This window comes from Mesocricetus auratus, unplaced genomic scaffold (assembly GCF_017639785.1).
Source record: "Mesocricetus auratus isolate SY011 unplaced genomic scaffold, BCM_Maur_2.0 Super-Scaffold_100691, whole genome shotgun sequence".
Classification (NCBI taxonomy): domain Eukaryota; kingdom Metazoa; phylum Chordata; class Mammalia; order Rodentia; family Cricetidae; genus Mesocricetus; species Mesocricetus auratus.
The window spans coordinates 4,722,839-4,745,587 of NW_024429267.1; the positions used below are offsets into that span (position 1 = coordinate 4,722,839).

At 49.4% G+C, this 22,749-nt stretch overlaps 1 protein-coding gene across 20 annotated transcripts in view; it reads left to right on the forward strand.

The window, feature by feature from the left end:
• Positions 1 to 22,749, forward strand: part of Megf11 (multiple EGF like domains 11) — a 311,453-nt gene that overhangs the window by 275,011 nt on the left and 13,693 nt on the right. For 16 of the 20 annotated variants that reach the window (XR_005874712.1, XR_005874713.1, XR_005874714.1 and 13 more), the window contains 10 exons: positions 6,372 to 6,492; positions 7,355 to 7,518; positions 8,489 to 8,591; positions 13,574 to 13,720; positions 14,063 to 14,197; positions 18,512 to 18,640; positions 19,777 to 19,905; positions 20,350 to 20,478; positions 20,940 to 21,068; positions 22,273 to 22,509. Coding sequence is in view for 17 of the 20 variants with exons in the window: in XM_021230387.2 (XP_021086046.1) it covers positions 6,372 to 6,492; positions 7,355 to 7,518; positions 8,489 to 8,591; positions 13,574 to 13,720; positions 14,063 to 14,197; positions 18,512 to 18,640; positions 19,777 to 19,905; positions 20,350 to 20,478; positions 20,940 to 21,068; positions 22,273 to 22,509 (1,423 nt within the window). In the remaining 3 variants the exon portion in view is untranslated. Of the gene's footprint in view, positions 1 to 6,371; positions 6,493 to 7,354; positions 7,519 to 8,488; positions 8,592 to 13,573; positions 13,721 to 14,062; positions 14,198 to 16,219; positions 17,744 to 18,511; positions 18,641 to 19,776; positions 19,906 to 20,349; positions 20,479 to 20,939; positions 21,069 to 22,272; positions 22,510 to 22,749 lie in introns of those variants that run through there. The other 4 variants (XM_021230386.2, XM_040739706.1, XM_040739709.1 and 1 more) reach the window with 3 other exon arrangements.

Consider the following 22,749-nt stretch of genomic DNA (forward strand, 5'->3'; position numbering starts at 1 on the left):
TTTGAACCCAGAACTTGCTTTAGCCTTGAGTCTATGCTTCCTGAAGAAGAGAGGGTTGTGATAGAGAGTTCTTATCAGCTAGAGACCTTCCCAAGCCATTAACAGGGAGGACAAGTGACAGCTTGGTGTCTCAGCCAGGTGACCTCCCACATCTTCCTTTGGAGGTAGGTCAGGTGCCACTGAATCTCCCAGATGGGAAAACTGACTTGCAGAGTGCACCTGTCCAAGACCATGTAAACCATGGGCGAATGGAGGGTAAGGAGCTGGACCCTGGGCTCAGGGCTCCACAGTTGGCTCCCCCCAGTCAGTGCCAAGGACAGCACCAGCCAGGAGTCTAGGTGGGCTCCAGCCCTGGTTCTGCACTGCCTGCTATTAGATTTAGCTCAAGTCACTTTCTCTTCTGTGTCTTACCTTTATCTTACCTTTATTTTCTACAAGCCTGACCCTGATCTCCTGAGGCTGGCATGACGCTCAGAGGTGACAGTGGTTAGGAAGCACAGGGGACACACAGGGGAATGAGGAGGGGCACAGGCTGCCCACCAGAACCCCAGCAGGTCTTTGGTGTGACACAAGCAATCAGCTGTGACTGTGAACTCGATCTCCAGCCCTGACTCTGTACCACAGCCCTGCCCCCAGCATTTTCTCCCTAGGGCTGATCACTGGTAATCCCATTTGTCAGAGGAATTATACACAGGAGGGGAAGGGGTTCCTGCCAGAGGTTAGGTTGTGCCTGGAAAGCAGAAAAGGGTGATGAATAAATAAGAAAACGGAGGGTGGAACAACATGGTTGGAGGGGGGTACACTGTAATCCAAGCACTCAAGGAGCTGAGGCAGGAGGACTGCAGGAAGGTTCAAGGCCAGCCAGGAATACAAACTGAAACAAAGCCAAGTTCTAAGGGGAGGGGGATGCAATTCCCTGAACCCAGTCCAGGGAAGATATCTGGGGAGCTCCAAGACCATCAGGTCCTGAGACACAGGTGAGCAGGGGTGTGGGCAAACAGTGAGAGACAGTGTGAGCTCAACGGTGTGGGCCCTACAGCCTAAGCGGGCAACTGAGCTTAATGCACCAGGCAAATACCCAGTAGGGCCATTCTCAGCCATTTAGAGATGAGTCTTTTTGCTACTTATAAATGTCAAAGGTCTTTTGTTGTTTTTGTTTGTTTGTTTTTGAGACAGGGACTCAAGTAGTCCAGGCTGGCCTTGAACTCACTATGTAGCTAAAGGTAACTTTGAAGTCCTGATTCTCCTGTCTCTACTTGCCAAGTGCTGGGATTACAGGTGTGTGCCACCATGCTTGGTTTATGTGGTACTGGGTATATGTTAAACATACAAGGCAAGCACTCTACCAACTGAATTACAAGCCTTGCTCTGAAATGAGATAAACCACTAATGATGAAACTTTGGAGTATGGTTAAAACTCTCAATCAGTGCTTGCCCAGGAAGACTCAGTCCCACCCAGCCTTGCAGGGAAGCCTCATTCTGGCCCATATGACCTGCAATTGATGCCAAAATGGACCTTCTGTAGCAGTAAGCATCTCCTGCTCCTCAGGTGGCAAGCACAGCACAAGGGCTCAGGACAGGGCTCGGGACAGGGGCAGGGAGAGGGATGAGCCAGGAATGTGGAGCCAGTAAGGGCCAGGGAGATGGGAGAGATGCTGAAGGCATCCGAAGTCAGCATCAGCATCAGCACCAGGAGCCATCAGCACAGGAGCACTTCCTTCTCTAGTGGAGTGTCTGACACATACCAGGGGTTAAAAAAATATTCCCTGGCTGAGACTATAGCTCAGCTGATAGGATGCTTGTCCAGCATGCATCAAGCCCTCAGTTCCATCCCCAGCACTGCATAAACTGAAGGCGGGAGGGTCAGAAAGCCAAGGCTAGCCTGAGCTACAGAGGGGGTTGGAAGACAGACTGGACTACAGGAGACACTGACTTAAAACAACCCCTCCCCTCAGTTTCCTAAATGTCTGCATTAAATCAGAGTATATGTACTGGCCACAGCTGAAGCACTGGGCTGGAGTGAGGTTGGCAGGGCCAAGCACTTCCTGCTCAGCCTTCACACTCATTCCTACTAGGTAGTGAGAGATCCGTGATTACTACAGTACCAGTGTAGTAAGTACCACACGAAAGGGGCACTTGCTCTGCAAGGGGGGAAGGACAGCAGGTTAAAGGACAAGGGAGCTGAAAGGGACTGTAGGTCACATTCAGTCTGTCCTGACGGTTAGCAGGACCCAGGGCACTCAGCAGCCTAGGGTGGGCTGAATGGATGGTGGGTAAGGCCAAGCGCTTTGACCTCACTGTAACCCATGAACCCTGAATGAAAGTCTGGGGTCTTTCTTTCTGGATGTATCCTATCCCCTCCTCCAGCAAAAGTACATGTGGATAAATACCAGGCAGGCATTACAGTCCTCCTGTGATTCCATCCCCAGAGGAAGCCAGCTAGCAAAAACAGACTAACCATATCTGTGAGCTCCAGGTTTGACTGAGACAGACCCTGCCTCAGTGGATAAGGTGGAAGAGTGATAGGACATGATTCCTGACAATCCCTGGCTTCCACATGCATGTGTACATACATGCATGCACCACACAGACATGCATGCAAAAGACATGCATGCACCCATGCACATCATATACATACATAAAAAATGGAAAAAGAAAAAATTACATGTGGGCCAGAGCAGTTTCTCTGGTTGCTGTTTCCTGGCGTCCCTTTTCTGAGCTTTGACAGGCAAGTAGGAGCACAAGCCTTCTTAGTCTGCACATAAAGAATCCAGTTCCAACCCACTTATACTGCCTGCCCCCCACTGAGTGTATTTAAGGGGACCCGGAGATGAACTTTCAGTTTCCTCCTTCATACCAGGGAGGAGCAAACCCCTTCTGTCCTCTTTCTCCTTTCATGCCCAAAACACTCATTAACCTCTTGACCATTTCGAAGAGAAGGGATATTTGGCATAAGAGGCCCAGCTGTTGATTAATTTTCCCAAACAGAGCCAAACTACAAAGCAGCATATTGCAAGGGAGAAAAAGTCAATAAGCAGCATTTGAAACAGATTTCATAGACCATATAAGTCATTAGGCACCAGGGTCTGGGCCTGCTCAGCTGACTGGCACAGGGAGGCAGGCGGAAGGAGAGGTTTTGGTCTATCAGGGGCAACAATGAGTTTCCATGCCACTGCAGTTCTCTTAGATCGAGTTCAGGATGTTAACAGCGTATTCTGCATCTATAAACAGGCTTAGGGGAGGAGGAACAGGTTCACAGCCTCCTCCTACAGCAGAATGAAGAGACCTGGTGATAAGCAGCCCGCTGTGGGAGCCAGGGACAAGATCCTGTAGGTGGAGGTTTCTCCTTCCCAGAAGTGTTGGTGTGTTAAAGAGATAGAATAGCAGAACACATGGGCATCGGTGCATCTGAGCCAACACATGGGCACATCCTTTGATGTCCTATGGTTCTTAGGCAATGAATGCACTGGGTAAACAGACAGGGAGACTCACCTGGCAGGAGCAGCCTTGTACTGTCACCCAAAACAATGTGAGGCGGTCTACCAGAGAGCTTGGGCTTCTTGACCACAGCAAAGAATTTCAGGCCAGTCAGTGTTAATCGGGGATGGAGCTCCCCACCCAAGCTCTGGAGCTCATTTTTGAGAAGGATTTAGTATAGATTAAGCATGAGCATGAAAGGGAAGTAAGACAAAAGACCATTACTGGAGATGTTAGGGCCAGAGTGTGGGCCCAGGTAGTTCTAACAGCTAGTCCCTGTCACCCATTCTCAGTGGGCCAATTAAACAGTTGGTGATAATGAAAGCCAGAAAAGGAGGTATAGTCAGTGGGGTCATATGACCACAAGAAGCCCAGTGACACCCCGCTCTCACCACCGTGTCTGTCTTGGGGTTCTGACATAAGGTTCACATTAGAAGGCTGGAGGCATACATAACTAAGCAGTCACGCTCAAGGCACAGGGTTCCCGCATCGTGTCTGGGCTCCAGCCTCTCCCACAGGCGGTTGCATTGACAGAGCTGTATGAGACTTTCTCCAGGGACACAGGTTACCCCTCTGGCCAGCACCTGGCCTCAGCCTTTTCCTTCTCTCGGCATGAGATTCCTGGGGATATTCCAGCTTCCCATTAACAAAATTCCATCAAGAATCTGATGGCAAAAGGGAGAACACAAATGTCTCTTTAAAATACCATCATTCCTGCCAGGATAGCTATGGAATCCTAAGAAGATAGTGCACAACCACATTTGGGACTGCAGTTCTTGGAAAGTGACTTGTAATTTATTTTTATTATTGGTGTATATGTATGAGTGCAATTGCATGCCACAGCACATGTGTGGAGGTCAGAGGACAACTTTGTGGAGTCACTTCTCTTCCACATTCATGTGGGTTCCAGACGGGCTTGCACAGCAAGTGCTTTTATCTGTGGGACATCCCCTGGTTATGTGCTTCTTAAGAGAAAATCTACCTTAAGCATCTTTGCAATCATTTGTACGGTTTGGGTGACTTCTGAAGTTACACTGTTCAAAGGGTTTTAAGAAACTTTGGATTTTATTTTTAAAGATTTATTTATTGTGTATACAGTGTTTTGCCTGTATGTATGTCTGCACACTAGAAGAGGGCACCAGATCAGATCTCATTATAGATGATTGTGAGCCATCTCTCCAGCCTCTGAAACCTGGGATTTTTATTGGTGGTGGTGGTGGTGGTGGTGGTGGTGGTAGTAATATTTAGTTGGGTTTTGTTCTTCAGTGAATGAGACCATAGAGTTCTCCTGAAAAGCTCTCTAGAGGAATGCAGGCTGATAATAATAATAATAATAATAATAAAAACAGGCACAAGGATAGAAGGGGTAGGTATTATACTAGGTTACAAGGATGTTGGTATTATACTAGGCCACAAGGATGTTAAGACATGCTTTTACCATAAATGAGGTGGTCTTGTTTGTGAGATTTCTATAAAGTTTCAGTGTTTGTGAGTTTGGAGAATTGCATGATTATTTCTAACTCAATATATATTACAGAAAGCAAATTGTGTAGGATCAGCAAGAAAGTAGAGGTAACAAAAACATGGGTCTTTTCTGTCACTCTTTTTAAAATTTTTATTATCTTTATTTTATGCACATTGGTATTTTGCCATGGGTGTCAAGTCCCCTGAAACTGGAATTACAGGCATCTGTGAGCTGCCGTGTAGGTGCTGGGAATTGAACCCAGGACCTCTGGAAGAGCAGTCAGTGCTCTTAACCACTGAGCCACCTCTCCAGCCCCTCTTCTTTCACTCTACTGGGTTTCTTTCTCCTTCTCATTCAAGAGTAATTCATTAGTTCTTACTGGGATATAGTCCATCATGGTGGGATGATTTGGGCATTACATGACTTTCTCATGTAACTGCTTTTGTGTCTTGGGAAAAATAGGAAGCAGTAGTTTGTGTCTTTGAGGGGAATTAAAGGAGACCATTTGAGGCACAAACAAATGGGGATGGGCTGCCTCTTGATGCACTGTGTGGTGAGAATTAAAGTGGATTGAAATCTCACTTGGCAATGGCCTGTAATCTCAGCAAACTGGAGGCAGAGGCAGAAGATCCAAGGTCATCCTCAGCTACACTGCATTTGAGACCAGCCTGTAATACAAGAGACCCTGCCACCCTTCCAACTCCCAACCCCCTCACTCCCCCATAGTTCAACTGATAGGAGGTACCAGGTTACAAGCTATGTTGCTGAGACCTAATGCAGAGGGACTTTGCCCACACTAGAGCTCTGGTATGGACACTGGAACCCTCCCCCAACTGAAGACTGCTGCAGGAACCCTCACCTGTGTGTGGACCTAAACCAGCACCTGCCTCCAACTGAAATCATAGAGCCAACAGTGCCTCCGGGGGGGACTCTAGGGGAGGATCCGTTTCCTGCTTGTTCATTTCTGGTTGTTGGCTGAATCTGTATGACTGTCAGGTCAAGGTCTCCATTCTTGCTGGCTGTGTAAAGCTCAGCCAAGAGGCCACCATCTTCGTTGTGGGAGGTTTTAGACTGTCTCCAACCTAACCACTCTAATCACTTGATTTAAGGACTCTGAGATATTAGGCCACCTCCACGATCCAGGTACCTTAGTTTCCTTGTCTCAAGGTACTTTGTCACATCTGCAGAGTTCCATTTGCCAAATGACAGAAGGGGCCAGGCGTGGTGGTACATGCTTTTAACACCCTACCCCCCACTCTCGGGCAGAAGCAAGCAGATCTCTGAGTTTTGGGTGTGGCCCTGGCTGTCTCAAAGAAAAGGATGGGAGCTGGGAACGAGAGCATGGGCCCTGGGAGGGGCACTATAATGGCTACACAGCCACCCAGAATGGGAACACCTCTCATCTCACACCCAGGCCCTCTCTGTGTAGGGAGAGGTGTGTGCAGTTCCCTGCGCTTCGGGGACGTACGGTCCCAACTGCTCATCTGTATGTAGCTGTAGCAATGGCGGCACCTGTTCCCCTGTGGATGGCTCCTGCACCTGCCAAGAGGGTAAGTTTCCCTTCAGCTCTGTGACCAGGCTCAGGTGTGCCAACAACTGAGGGCCTCAGGTGGGGCTGTTCAAGCCCACTCACCACTCAAAGAGTCTGTGTAGGTCAGATTGCAACTATGGAGAGCCACATCTGGACCAGAGAACAGGAGTGTAGGAGGGTCTTCTTTTGGGTTTGGAATTTCTGGGAGCATGGAGAGAAGGTAAGCCACGTGGGCTGCAGGGGCAGAGTGGGGAGACTGAGTTCCCTGAGTCGGGATGAGACACTTACCTGGTAGAAGCTAAAAGGGCTTTGTAGAGGTGCTAACGGTCCACAGAGACACAGCCACTGCCAAAGGCCTGGCCCACGAGGGGCATGTTGGTAGACACCTGTAATCCCAGCACTCGGGATGCAGATGTAGGAGAAACTGTAGTTCTGGGTTAGCCTAGGCTACATAAAGAAGTGTTCTCTGAAAAACCTAAGGAAAGTCCAGCCCAAGGCAGGGAAAGAAAAGGGTACACCTGGATTCTTTTCCATTCTGGTCCTGGGGGCCAAGTCTCCCTCAGGAGGCACTGCTTGGAAGCAGGGGTCTCATTCCTCAGGAACAGAGGAGGGAGGGGCTCAGTCCTGGAGGCAGAAGCAGCGACGCACTTCAGCATGGAGATGTACTGCTGAACCCCATCCATGGCCTGGGGAGGGGGATACCCCAAAGGCCAGCCCCTGGCCCAGTGGGCCCATCTCCAGGCAGCAGAAATGGTGTGAACCCTGTGTCAGGGAGGGAGTTTAGGCAACCATGGTGACGTGACTGCTGCCCGTGGAGCCGGGGAATTAGATAGAAAGCCATGCTGGGCCTGGCTAGGTAATGCCTTTTGCCCTCTCCCCAGGGTGGCAGGGCCCGGACTGCTCCCTGCCATGTCCCAGTGGGACGTGGGGCCTGAACTGCAATGAGACTTGTGTCTGTGCCAATGGGGCAGCCTGCAGCCCCTCTGACGGCTCCTGTGACTGCACCCCAGGCTGGCTGGGGGACTCCTGTGAACTGCCCTGTCCAGTGAGTACTCACCTTGGTCATTGTGCCTTCTCCCTGGGGGGGGGGGTGGAGTGTGGAGGACTGCACAGTCCATACAGAAGAGCTGAGTCAGGAAGTGTTAGCCTCTGTGTGGCCTCTCCCTATCCTGGGCCTCAACCCTCCCATCTATAAAATGGCTGCTCAGACAGAAATGTTTTCCCGTTGCTGCACTTGGAAAGCAGAGCAGAATGACTGGCAGCTACAGAATCCACCCCACCAAGGCACTCTCGGTCCTCCCCAAACCAGCAGAATGGCTGTTTCTAGGTAGTATTTGGGTTTCAGTCTGCTACTAGGGGTGAGGCATGGAACCAAGCCATTCGGCAGCAATCTCAACTCAAGCACTGAGCCTCAGGCTACTAGACAAACTGGTGGGAGACTGTGGGCTTCATCCCGCCTCCTCGTGTGAGTCTCCAGCTGCTTCCCATTTTGAAAGTGAGACTGGGTGAAGCCATTCCAGAGTACTGGTGGGAGAAGAGAGTAGGGCACTTGAGACCTTGTGAGCTTTCTTTCCCAGTGATAAGAGAAGACTATCCTTACTCTGTGTGCGGGACAGGTGTGTCACAATTAATAAAGTAGGTTTTCTTTTGTGACATAGGATATCTTGAGCTCATGACACTCCACCCCCACCTCCTAATTGCTGGGGCTACAGGCAATATTTCCCTCCCCCCCATGCCTATCAACAACAAAGTGCATTTTAATCTACAATTTGAATGACCACGTGGGGGCTATGATGAACGACAAGGCAGAGCAATCATCACTTCCCTCTCTCCTGTTCCTATTAATACGGCCAGATGAACATTTGGAGTGACCTTTTCACAGCCCTGTTGGTCCCCAGTCACAAAGCATCATGCCTGTGACCTAGTCCCACGTCTGGGTTCCTGAAGAGCTGATGGAAGCGTGGTAACCTCTAGGAACCTAGGTGTGATCATTTTTCTCTCCCTCCTCCCCACAGGATGGCACATTTGGGCTGAACTGTAGTGAGCATTGTGATTGCAGCCACGCCGACGGCTGTGATCCTGTCACAGGCCACTGCTGCTGCCTGGCAGGATGGACAGGTAACCTCTTCCCTGCCACTGCCCGGGCCCTGTGCAGACAGGCTCTTGGTTTTCCCTCCCTCCTCATGACTAGTCATCTGCCATTCTCTCCTGCCACTCCCCTTCACCTGCTCCCTTTCAGCCCTGTGCAGAGAGATTTATTAAAAACATATAATGCTGAGGCTTTGTTCTCAGGACGGCACGTTTCAAGGCTGACAGGAGCTCAGCCTGTGTGTAGAGAGCATGGTACTTCGGAACCTCAGTCCTTACATCTGTCCCATTGTATAGGGGGAACCCTGCCACTTTCCCAGCCCATTGATCACCTCCTGGTCGGCCTCATGCCTTCCGTCCTCCCTAGGTGAATCTATTCTGCACATAGTGAGTACAGGGAACCTCTAACCCAGTCTTTCACTGCTGTGGCTTGATGGGACTGATGGAAAATCTAAGATCCTGGCCAGATGTGGTGGTGCACACTTATAAACCCAGTGCTCAGGAAAGAGGGGCAGAAGGATCAGAAGTTCAAGGTCATCCTTGGCCACATAGCAAGTTTAAGGCTAGCCTGGGCTACATGAGACCTTGTCTTGGGAAGAATTGTAACAAAAAAAAATGCAGAATTCTTGTCAGAAGGCCCCATCCCCTTTTCTGCCCTATCTCCATCACTCAGTCATTCCAGACACCTGGGCCAAATTTTATATTATTAAAATAGATCATACTGTGTAGCTGTGTCTAGCCTGGAACTTACTATTCAGCCCAGTCTGGTTTTGGATTCCCTGCATCCTTTCCTACCTCAGTCTTCCAAGTGCAAGGACTGGATTATAGGCGAGCACCACCATCCCCTGACCACTGTCCTGATTCCTCACCTCTGCACCTGCCCTCCCCTTGCTATCTCTCCAACTTACTCAGTAAATCCCTTTTCCCTTTTTCATTTAAAAAGCATAGCTCCAGCCCTGATAACTCTTTCCCATATTCCAGATTTCAAGTTGAAGATTGTCTATGATTACCCACCTGCGGACTAAAGAGCCCTGTTTATGAATTCTGGTGACCCAGGTCGTTCCTCTGTAGCACTCACCACAAGGGACCCTGGACTCTAATTTGAGTGGCTGTTTATATAGCAGCCCTAGGAAGGCATCTGCCCAACTCACCTCTGTACCTACTATGTGCCACATGCTGAAAAAAGAAAACTAGGTTGCTAAGAACAGAACCCCAGCCAGACTGCCTGGGTTTGTGAACTTCAGCAAGTCCTCCTCTTCCTCCTCCTCCTCCTCTTCCTCTTCTTCTTTAATTTAAATTAGAAATAAGCTTGCTTCACATAGCAAGTCCTCTTCTTAACATGGCCTGAAAGCCTCCACCCATAAAGCATAGACAACTGGAATCCTCGCAAGGAACCTTGGGACCACTTTGAAATTTCAGTGAAGGGTACTGTCAAACGCTCAGCACCTGGCACATAAACCACACTACAGGGAGCTATCAGGAGCAGTGCATATGTCAGTGGCCCCTGGCTGATGACCCCACTGTTTCCCAGCTGTGGAAATACTCAGTATTCGTTTTGCAGGGTTCTGTCCACCTTCACTCTGGCAGCAAAAGGCCAGGGACAGTCCTCTAAAGCATGTCAGGTTGAGGTTCCCCTGCCCTGCCAGCTACCCCTCAGTGTGGACCACAGGTCCAACCTTCTCATTGCCCCCTACTCTGCCAGCTCCAGCCAAATTCTCATTGTCTTAGTTTTGACAGAGCTGATCTGATTTTAATGACATCCACTTTAATGACGATGCTTACAAATGGACAGTCTCAGCAAGTCCTTCACCGGCTCCAAAGTCCATTTTTCCAAATGTGGTCCAGAGGCTTCTCAAACAGGTGACTGATGTACTGAGATGTGTCACACAGAAGGCCAGGAAAGGCAGGATGAGGAGCAGAAACCGGGCCTCCCATACAGTGAACACCCCTCTCCTAGAAAACTCTGCTCACCTCCCCATCTGACTTGGGCTTGTACTCTGCCCTCTCACGACAGTTTCTAATATATCTTATTTACTTGCCTTGAACATAATAGGTGCTCACAAAAATGCTTCTTGAAGCCATTGAAAAAGTCATCCTGTAACCACATATGGAGAGCTTAGAGGTTATCTGCTCTGACTTATACTAGAGCTAAGGAGGTGTCAAGATATTAGTGCCAACCGGAGGGGAAGCCCAGATCAGTTTTGGGAGAGGGTATTCACCTAGTGGCTAAGTTATTTGTTTGTATGCTTTTGAGATAGGATCTCATGTAGCCCAGGTTGGCTCAAATTTGTATGTAGGTAAGGATGACTTTGATCTCCTGATTCTTCAGCACTGCAAAGATGTCTCAGGTGGTGTGAGAAGCAACTAGGTCAGCAGGGATGAATTTCAGGAAGCCATTGGCCCCTTCTTGTAATCCTAGCAGTGGAGGTAGGAGCTGGATGTTAAAACAGATGTTTGGACCTATGGGCAAACAAGTAGGAAGACTTCCCAGAGAAGGGCTTGTTGCTGTGACTGTTGGCTTTGAGAACAGGTCCTTCGGTCTACCCATTAGTACAGGGAGAGAGGTTCCTGAAAACTAAAGCTGGGGAACTCCTTCTCCAGGTAGGAAGGGAGAGTTTGTTTTCATTTTCCAGAGAGAGAGAGAGTGAGACTGTGAACAAGAATATGAAACATACATGTATGCATGTGTGGGCACATATGTGGGGAGGATGCATGTGTATGCATATGCACACAAAAGCCTGGGGTTCATGTCAGGAATTATCCGTACTTTCTCTTCCACCTTATTCACTGAGACAGGGTCTCTCAAACTAGAGTTCACCCATGTGACTAGTCTCACTAGTCAGTTTGCTTCGGGGCATCTAGTCTCCACTTTCTGAAACTGGAACAAGTTACAGATGGTTGTGAGCCATCATGTGGATGTTGGGGATCATACCTGGTGTGTTTAACCTCTGAGCCATGTCTCCAGCTCCACACGTATTTGGTATTATACATTATCTCCACATGACATAAAGGATGTAGAAAGGCTTTAACTTGGTTGGTAGAATGCTCACCTGGCGTGCAAAGAGCCCTGGGTTTCATTGCCAGAGCTGCACAAAACCAGACATGGTGATGCATGCCAGCAACCCTAGAAATGGGGAGGTGGAGACAGGAGCATCAGAACTTCAAGGTCATCCTTGGCCCCATAGTGAGTTCAAGGCCATCCTGAACTACATGAAAGTATCCAGGAGCTGCATAGATTATATGATCAAACTTTGATATTGGTTTCTTTCATGAATAAGGAGGGTCAACCATACCTACAAAGGGGAAACTGGAAGAGGTATCCAAAATCTTTAAATAGCATCTTGGTCCCCTTTCCCAAGCTTCAGCCAATCTATAACTACTCTATTCCCTGGTTTGCCTCTGAACACCCTGAAACTCCACAGGAGAGGCTGTATCAGCAAGGGGGTGGGGAAGATGACACACTTGCCACATTCTCTATGGTAGAAGCCACTACCCATTTCCCAGGGAGTGATACCTGAAGCCCCCACCCCCACTCCTGACAAGGTCAAGACACCAGGCAGGGCACAGGAAGAGAGGTTATCCCCAGCAGTGGGCGAGGAGGCCAGCCGCACCCCTCCCTGGCTCCCCACACTGGCTGGCTCACCCCATGTTTCCTCCCTCTTGCACAGGTGGGCCTGCAGAGTTTCACTCCCTCCAAATTGGTCCCACTGCTCTCCTTCACTAAGGCTTAACTGTTCACTGGGTCTTCTTCCTCTCTGTTGTTCCTTCTCACAGTCCCTGTCCTTATAACAAGGCAGACATGACTTTTAAACTCAAGCTGCGTAGAGCCCCTGAAGCTCACCTTCCAGAGAACGCCTGGTCTCCTGGGCCTGGTCCAATCACCTAACACGAATGTCAGAATGGAAGCCACTCTGCCTGGTCGGAACCCTTACCCTGGCTTTTTAAAATTCCTTCTTAGCCTCCAGACTGAAGTCAGCCCAGCTCAAATATGCTTTGAGCTCAAGGGGACTGCAGGTCTTCAGACTGCAGATCTCCCTCTCTTATTGAGATATTCCATCCATTTCCCCTTAGACTGCTGTTTGTCAAATAAGGGGTCATTTATCAGCATGTTTGGGGTATAGGTAACATTTTTGGTTTCTTTTATACGTGTGTATGTGATATAAAATGTGTATATATATGTACACACATTTTCTTTTGAGAAAGGGTCTCAAGTAGCCCTGGCCAGCCTTGAACTTTCTACATAGCTGAAGATGATCTTGCAAGTTTTTTAAATTAAAAATAATTTTAAGGTCAGGTGATGGTGGCCCATGCCTTTAATCCCAGCACTTGGGAGGCAGAAGCAGATGGATCTCTGTGAGTTTGAAGCTAGCCTGGTCTGCAGAGCAAGTTCTAGGACAGCCTCCAAAGCTAAAGAGAAACCCTGAAAAATCATATATATATATATATATATATATATATATAGAGAGAGAGAGAGAGAGAGAGAGAGAGAGATCATAAATGAATGTGTATGTATGCATGTGTGACAGAGTGGGGTTGCATGTGCCACAGTGACGGTCAGAGGACAACTCTGGAGTCAGTTCTCTCCTTCTATTTTCCTGTGGATTTCAGACATGGAACTCAGTTCACCAGGCTTTCACACCAAGAACCTTTACCTGAGGTGAGCCATCTCACTGGCCCAACATGCTCTTGATGCCAGCTCAGCTGTGAGGGTGGAGGCAGCCTTCTTTACTTGGTGCTGCCATCTCCTCTCTTGTTGGGCTCATCAAGCCTGCCGCGGGCCTGCCATTGTGCTGTGTTCAGTTCTAAGCTATACTGCCTTATTTTGTCATCTGCTCTCTGCTCCTAGGACTGCCTTGGCCTGCTCAGTTCTTTTGTCTTTGAGGACTCTGGAAGGGCATCACGACCTCTCAGAAGTCCTCCCCACCAGCCCCACCTCCACTGGGTTTCTCTCCATCCTCCCCCTCCTCCTCCTCACCCCTTCCCACTGATCTGCCTCTGTGTCTGGTCTGCAGGCATCCGCTGTGACAGCACATGCCCTCCAGGTCGCTGGGGCCCCAACTGTTCAGTGTCCTGCAGCTGTGAGAACGGAGGCTCCTGCTCCCCGGAGGATGGGAGTTGCGAGTGTGCCCCTGGCTTCCGAGGACCCTTATGCCAGAGAAGTAAGACTAGGCCCCCACCCCAAGGATGTCTGATTTCCCATCCACTCAGCCCCTCCCAGTCAGAAGTGGTGCTGGCCTTTGTAAGGCTGGCCTATGGGAGCCAGGCCCCTCTTCTCACTCCATTCTATGCCTTCCTCCCCTGTACTGGTTGCTCTGTTCCCAAGTTCAGGGCCCAGCCTCTCAGTAGAATCAGGAGTAGCCCTCAGTTCATCTCCTCAAAAGGTGTGGGGACCCTAGACTCCCCATTTTCAAGAAGACTCTCTCACTGGCATGGGGACCAGAGAGGTGGCTATCGAGCTGCTCCTACAAGCTTCTAACCACCATCTCCCCCGACACCCTCAGTCTGCCCACCAGGGTTCTACGGTCATGGCTGCGCCCAGTCCTGTCCCCTCTGCGTGCACAGCAGCGGGCCCTGCCACCACGTCAGTGGCATCTGTGAATGCCTGCCAGGATTCTCTGGAGCCTTGTGCAACCAAGGTACGCTCAACTGGTGGGAAGGTCAGGGCACGGAACAGAGGGGCAGGAAACAGGAAGGGTTCAGGGACTCTCTTCCTGCGCCACTGGAAACTGAGCAGCACATATGTGAACTGAGAAAAAGTCACTGCACTGCTGAAGGGACAAACCCAAAGAGGTTAAATGTCATGCCTGTGGTCTCACAGCTAGCAAGTGGCAGAAACAAATACAGACTCCAATATTCTGCTAAAAACAAAGATGGAAAAATGGGCCAGGCATGGTAGTACATACCACATAATCCCAGAACTTGGGAGGCTGAGACAGGAGTATTACTTGTTTAAAATCAGCCTGGACTACTTAACAAAAAAAAAAAAAAACAAAAAACCTAAAACCAGGCCTGAGAGGTAGTTCAGTTGGTAGTGCCTAGAGTCCATGTGGCCTTGGGTTCCATCTCCAGCACGACATAAACTAGGTGTGGTATCATATATCTATCAGCACAGCACTCAGGAAATAGAGGCAGAAAATGGAGAAGTTCAACGTCATCCTTACATACATAGAGGGCAGGAGGCTACATGAGACTCTATCTCAAAGTAAATAATAAGCAAACAAATAAAAGGTGGGAGCGTGAAACACGCATTGATACATCTAGAGTGGCCCGAGCTAGGGCTGTGTGGAATGTAAAGGCAGAGGCTCTGTGGGGGCCCAGAAATGGCCATGGCCCAGTCTGTCATAGACTCCTACACCCCTCAGGTCAACAGCACTAATCCTTGGCCCCACACACTTCTCAGCTCACGCCAATATCAACTCCAGGCCTCCGGCACACTGTCCAGGCAGTGCTGAAGGGGCAACCAAGTTTATTGTAGGGTGCTCCCTGAGCTAGCTAGTTTTCTGGGGGTAAGCACCTGCCTTACAGCATTTACAAGGTTCTATGACATAAACGTTTCTACTGTGGCAAATGTCAACACCACTGTCAAAAGTCCCTCCTCATTAGCCACCATGGCAAGATAAGAGCTGGCCCCAGCATCTACCATCCACGACTCCATGAGTGGGTGGCTTCTGAAGCTCACGGAAGCATGACAGTTGGAGAAGGTCCAGGAATTCTGCAGATCTTTGCCTGGGCCTTAGTCCTGTAGGGTGGGTAACAGAACCCGGGATGCTAGTATACAGCAGCAGGGAATGGATGGAAGATGCAGCAACTAGAGATGGGGAGTAAGCCAGGAAGGCCAGCTAGGGCTTACTTAGGATGGCTTAGGACATGGCCTTGCGTGGATACTAGCTTGTACAATTTACACTATAGTCGGGGAGAGTAAAGACATTTGGGAATAATGTGAACTTAGAGCTAATGGCAACTTCAAAGTCATCTAGGCAAGAATCTCACCTGGCCTGTGCTTAAATACTTCTCCTGGTGAGGAGCTCACTACCTCCAGGGGAAACCATTCTTTTGACATATCATCACTGCTGAGTTGGGCTCTTTTTAATATGCATGAAGAGAAGTTTGACTCCATGATGTGTTGAGGTCATAAGAAGTTTGGACCCCAGGGAAACATATGTGACAGTTTCATTTGCTTGTAGCCCTCCTAGAATGGTTTAATCACCACCTGACAGGCTGAGGTTTATTTATTGAACATAGGAGACCCAGCCGTCAATAGAACCAGACTCAGTCTAAATTAGGAGCTATGAAGCCCAAGAAGGAACCCTCACAGCCCATGTCGTCTGATTTATTGCCCGCTGGCCTAATGAGTATTTCCCACATATAGATCTAATGGAGTTTGCTATTAATGGCAACTGCCCTGGTTAAGTCTCAAACCTTGTAAAAAATTGAACTGACACTTTCTAATGACTGGCTTTCCAGTGAGTTACAAATTATGGACAGTGCTTCCCCAGAATCATTAAACATAGATTAAATATAACCCAATGTTTTCTTTTCACCAGCCCCCTCCTCCCCTTCCCATGCCTGACTCTTGATTCAGCTAAGAAGTCTTGCAATTAATGCATTAGCCCGATCACATTAGCAGCTCTGCGGGTGAATTTGTTCTTCTTGTGTAGGGGGAAGACTTCAAAGAGAAGACTGCCTTGTTAGAGCAGTCCAGAGTTGTGGGGTGAAGATTGGTGGAACAGCTCCAGCACCCTGCTCCCCACGAAGCTGGTGGATAGTCCTTTACCCCAGTCAACAGAGGGATGGAAGGAAGCCACCTTTTAGGATGATGGGGCTCAAACCGGATCCTCAAAATAAAGCATTTCCCAGAGACAGGGAGGAGGTGGGGGCAACAGGCAGTTTAGGAAGCTGAGGGTGTGGAGCCTGAGCAGCAAACATGGGGAATCCAAGCACAGCCCTGCTCAGCCAGCCTACCTGTAGCACTAAATGAGGTCTGAGGCCAGCAAGTGTGCGCTCCTGTTTCTCTTCCCATCTTAACGAAGAGGAGATCTAGGGCATAGGGTGGGATGTACAGGGCTTTGCTAAAATGTCCTCAGTGAAGAAACAGTAGAACTTCTTTGCATGTAATCTTGGATAGACAGCTTAACCTCTCCCCATGTGTCAAGGGAATTCAGTGATAGGGAACAATGATGAAGACATTACCAAGATTAAGTGAACTTAATATTAGCATTTGTGAAACATTTTGAACAATTTCTGGTGCATGTGTCATGCATTTGCTGATTGCATAGCAAATCTAGAACTCAAACCCAAAACCTCAGGCAGAATTGGGTCCACCTGTCTTTATCATCTGTCCCAACCACTAGCCATATTCACAGAGGTAGAGACTACATGTATATTCTGGGGCCCATTGTCAGGCTGGAAGGGCTGGCGATGGGAGGCACAGTGGAGGAAAGCAGGTGATGGCATCCGGGCTTGAGACCTGAGCCAAAGGAAGCCACTTTCCTCCAAGAAGTCAATACCTATTCCATGGGAGCTCAGTGGGTAAGAAGGCTAACTGCTCTTGCAGAAGATCTGAGTTCACTTCCTAGCACCAATGTTAGGCTTACAACTGCCTCTAACTTTACCTCCAAGGGATCTGATGTCCTCTTCTGGCTTCCACAGGCACCTGCTCACCTGTTGCATATAAACGTTTAAAAAAAAAACTATTCCTGGTCCTCTGATGATCCCAGTAGTAGAGCCTTCTAGAATGTTGTGACTCTCAAGGCCTACTTCCTCAGTGTTCACTGGACAGTCAGATACAATAGAAAATGAGACGTTTCCCATCCTTACAAAGTTTAGGCCAGAGGACCTAGAAGAGAGATGGGAAAAGACTGATTTTTGGCCCTTGAGGCTTGAACACCTGCTGACTCTCCAGGCGTTGTAGGGGACACCAGAAGGGGCAGGACTCAGGCTTGGCCTGAAACAGCTGTTACATCTCAGTTAATAGTAGAGTTCAAGGAAGAAACTCAAGTAGGGACATAGTCACCCAGAAGAGAGAAAATGGGAGGACCAGCTAGGAATGAGTTAATATAAAACACAATAAAAACCCAAATAAGTGACTTGAAAATTATTGTTGAAAATTTTAAAAATTTATTGTTTTGCTTACATACTAAGAAAACCAAAAAGAGCCAGGCGGTGGTGGCGCACACCTTTAATCCCAGCACTCGAGGGGCAGAGGCAAGCGGATCTCTGTAAGTTCGAGGCCAGGCAGGACCAACAGCCTCCAAAACAATACAGAGAAACCCTGTCTCGTAAAAACCAAAAAAAAAAAAAAAAAAAAAAAAAAAAAGAAAGAAAGAAAGTAAGAAAACCAAAAAGATCCAAAAGCAGGCTGCTGGGAAACTCTAAGATAGCTGACACTAATCTTAACTTGCTGGATCTTATTGTTCCAAGGTAGGTGACACTTAAGATGAGTCTTATAGGCAGAACATCCATAGCTGGATTTGAGGGGCAGAGGAATTTAGAAGATACTAGCCATAGGAAAAGCACAGAAGGCTTGGAGTACCCTTAGAAGGAGGTATGTGATCCAGTGGCCTATGTGTCTCAGAGGGTAGTCAAGGATAGCTCAGGGGAAAGCAGAAGGCTGGGAGGTTGTCTAGGAGCACTGGCCGAGAGTCCAAAGATCCCATCCCTACCTTGCCACTTCCTATCTATGAGACCCAAGAAAGTGATGTCCCGTCTATGGGTCTCAGCCTGTCCCTGTCAAAGGAACCAGAACAGGGCCTCTAGGGGGGTACTGCTGTGGCAGGAGGGGCACTCACTCTATGTGATGGAGGATGACCTGCCCCTGCAGGTGTTGGTTCCCATCCAGACGATGTCCAGGTCATGGCTGCGGCCTAGGAACATCTTGGGGTGCAGCTGGTGGGTGGTGGCTCTTAGGAGCCTGGAAAGAAGGCAGATGCCAGCGTTTCCTGTGCCGACAGTGTGTGCTGGAGGGCACTTTGGGCAGGACTGTGCCCAACTCTGTTCCTGTGCCAACAACGGGACCTGCAGCCCCATCGATGGCTCCTGCCAGTGCTTCCCTGGGTGGATTGGCAAGGACTGCTCACAGGGTAAGCTGCTGCCCCTGCAAGTGCTCCTCTCTGTCATGGTGCCTCCACCCACAGGACTAAACTCTCCCGGAGACAAGAACTCCATCCGAGACCTATTTATTTATCTGTATTATTTCTATGTGTACAATGTGTGTCCAAGTGCCACAGCATGTATGTGAAGGTGAGAAGCCAACTCTATAGCGTCAGTTCTCTTCTTCCACTTTTATGTAGATTCCAGGGATCAAACTCAGGTTCACCATGTTTGGGTAGCAAGTACCTTTACCTGTTGAGCCATGTCATTGTTCTCCAACCCTGAAAGCTCCATTTAGTTAAACAGCAAATTTGATGAGTTACTGGTACTGACCATGGATATTGTTACAGCAGATATTAAAGGCATCAATATTGTTGGTGCCATTAATGCTGTGAATCCTGAAAATTCATACTCCATTAGCATCTGTGTGTAGAAGGAGCAGTCTGAATATAAATGGGGAGGAGGGAACGAGGCTGGCATGCTGGGTTAGAGCAGCCACCCCTGGACAAATTGGAGCACCCTGTAGGATGGCCCCTATGAATGATGTACTGAGCATCCTAAGCCTGAACAGGGTGCTACAGTCTGATACCAAGGCAACAACCCTTCCCAAAGGGGCCTCAGCTCCTGGCCTATGGAGCTCCCTGTCTGATGTATGAGACAAAGCCAGTACCTGTAAGGAGGTCCCAGTTAAATGGTTGGACTTGGGGGAATTCCATTCCAGTTTGGAGCCACAGGCTCCATCCTCAAATAGCACAAGAACCCAAAGACAGTCCCTGCCACTTGTGGAGAAGTCAGGAAGTCAGTATCTCCAGTGTTACTCCACCTCTATCCCTATCAGTCCCTCTAAGAATGGAGATTCAGGAACCCTTGGAACAAGGCTGCTTTGGTCACCCAAGATTAAGAGAATGTGCAGAGAATCTGGGCCTCATAGCAGTCCCAGGGCATGAGGCCAAGAGGTGAGCTGAGGGATTCTGAGAATAACGTATCAAGTCCTTGAAAGCCAAGAGATGCCCCTCTGGGTCCATCCAGGTGTCCTGGCTCTGATGTGTACTCGCCTCCCCTCCCTTCCCTCCTGCTCCTCTCTGCCCTGCCTACCCCCTCTACATCCCCCCCTCCCCGCCAACAGCCTGCCCATCTGGGTTCTGGGGCTCTGCCTGCTTCCACACATGCAGCTGCCACAACGGGGCGAGCTGCAGCGCCGAGGATGGGGCCTGCCACTGCACCCCTGGCTGGACTGGACTCTTCTGCACGCAGCGTAAGCCCTGCCTCCCAGCCACTCCCAGTCATATGCTGCGGCCTACTGGTCACTTTGTGAATAGTCTTGGCTTGTACAGAAGGGGGAAAGAGGCTGGCCCCAGTACCAGCCACACCTCAGGATCATCCAAAGTCTTGTAAGGTCAAGGCTATAGGGTACCCCAGCAAAAAACAAGATCAGACCCTTAGACCATGGGGAAGAAATCCCAGGTCTGCACAACAAAGAGACCAGAGCTTGTCCTCTGCTGCTGAGACCCTAGTTGCATGGATCACCTTGCCCCTACCATCCACCCCTTTAGACTGAGGTTCAGTGGGTACAGATGGCTTTGTGGGGCTCACCAGCCTTTACCCCATGCTGCAGAGGAAGCAGCAGACAAGCCTGGTCCCAGCAACGTTTGCAGTTTCCCTGAGCCCACAGCTACTGTAACCTGTCGTTTTGTTGCAGGTTGCCCTGCAGCATTTTTTGGGAAGGATTGTGGGCACATATGCCAGTGTCAGAATGGAGCCAGCTGTGACCACATCACTGGGAAATGCACCTGTCGAACAGGCTTCACCGGGCGCCACTGTGAACAGAGTAAGCTGCCCCAACCCTGTTCCTGGTATTTGGGCTGGGCTTCTCCCTATTGCAGGGGAAGCTGCTGCTTTCAACCCTCCCCCTCCCTGGTTCCCAGACACCACAGCTCCTGTACTCTAGACTTAAGGCTAATCCTACACTCATCGTCAAAGTATCTCTCCACTTCTGACAGGGCAGGGGTGTGGTAAGCAGAGCAAGGAGGGACTAGAGGAAGGCAGGATTTTCTGGTCCTTTAAATGAGTTAAGAGGGAGAGGCAGGTGAGGCCTGCCTTCTCCTGTGCCCATGTGCCCTGACTCACAGTGAAACACTCTACTCCAACTATGAAAGCACAATAGGCACTCCAGTTCAATAGGCTTCACTGGGTGGGGTACAGTCGTCCTGTTGCCACAGGCTTCCCCACCTGGAATGGGAGGGGTGGAGTTTGGCTGTGTCTCACTGTTGCACTCTGTATACCATACAGGATGTGCCCCGGGAACCTTTGGATACGGGTGTCAGCAGCTGTGTGAGTGCATGAATAATGCCACTTGTGACCATGTCACTGGTACCTGTTACTGCAGCCCCGGATTCAAAGGAATCAGGTGTGACCAAGGTAACACGCAGGTGGCAGAGTGTCTGGACAGGGATGGAAAGGGCTCAATCACTGGTGGCTTCAGACAGTCCTAATCATACCAGCTGAGGTTTATGTAGTCAGAGTTGGGAGCCTCACTTCACAGCTTGTGTGTATCCTCTGGAGTTCCCCCATGAGTTAGTTCTGGGAACAGCCAACGAGGCTAACTGTGCCAAGTTTGACTTCTGCCACTCCCTGCTAGGTGTCTCGGGGTGGGTCTTTTCCTTTGCTGGGCCTTTTATTCCACATTCAGTTGAGACGTTGACCTTTGTCCAAAGGGCTCAGCTTGACTCTAGTGCTACGCCTTGGCAGCATCCCACGGTACATCTGAGAGGATCAAATTGAGGCAATTCAAGAAAGGCTTCTGCACATGCCTGGCACCTACGAGCCCTCTGTAAATGGTGGCTTTGTGCATGTAAAAGCCTCTTTGTAAAGTTCTGCAGACTTGGGAGGCTCCTATTGGTCTTAGAAGATGGGAGCAGAAAATATGCTCTTGTTACCCACATCAGACAAACTTACTTTGCAGTCTGAAGCCATGTGGTTGAGGCAAATGCAGCACATGCCTCCCTAGAGTGATAGCCAGCTCTCTTCAGCCAGGGAAAGGTCCAGATGCTGCACAGCTACAGAGAAGACCCTCCCCAGAGGAGTCACAGGGGGACCTAGCCACACATGTATAATCAAGAGGTGTCTTGGGGCAGTGACAGAGTTCTCAGCTGTCAACACCAGTCTATCATTTGATGCTTATGACTCCCTGGGGAAGTTGGAGTTACTGTCCCCATGGACACTTTAAATCACATAGCTGGTAAGCAGGAAGAGTAGCTGAAGCCAGTTTTTCCTGACTGAATTACTGGCTGGGTGTACTCAGCAAGTTACCTAACCTTGGTGATTCAGTTTATTTTTTTCAACTGTGTGGGAAAAGGTAAATAATTAGTTCCTTTTTGTAGGCCTGACACGATAAAATAACTTTAACTCATGTGTGGACCTGAGTAAATATTCAGTAAGCATTTATTTTGCTTCACATCTGAATCACATTTTCTTTTTGTGACCTCTGGGAGTTGATCTTTTTGCTGACATTAGAAGAAACAGAGGCACCGTAAGGGTTGAGATTAAGTAGGGATGAAGGGGCAAAGCCAGGAAGTTTATTGGAATCAGGCCCACCTCTGGCTCAGGCTCCCTCTGCCCACAGCTGCCCTCATGATGGATGAGCTGAATCCCTACACCAAGATCAGTCCAGCTCTGGGAGCAGAGCGGCACTCGGTGGGTGCTGTCACAGGCATCATCCTCTTGCTGTTCCTGGTTGTGGTGCTGCTGGGCCTGTATGCCTGGCGACGGAGGCGGCAGAAAGAGAAAGGCCGTGACCTGGCTCCCCGTGTCTCCTATACCCCAGCCATGAGGATGACCAGCACAGACTACTCTCTCTCAGGTCAGGCTATGTCCCAGCATCTCTTCTTCACCCATTCAACCCAACAGGAGGCAATGTGGTCTTCTCAAGAAGATCTACATTCTTGTTTCAACATGGGTGGTTATAACTGCAGGGTGGGTGACTGGGCCCGGGGATGTTCACCCCATAGAGAAAATGGGGTTGAAGAAGTCTGTGGAGTTCCAAGAAGGTGTTGCTTCCTGGAGCCTAAGCTCCTAGGAACTCAAGCTGGGTGCCACCTCC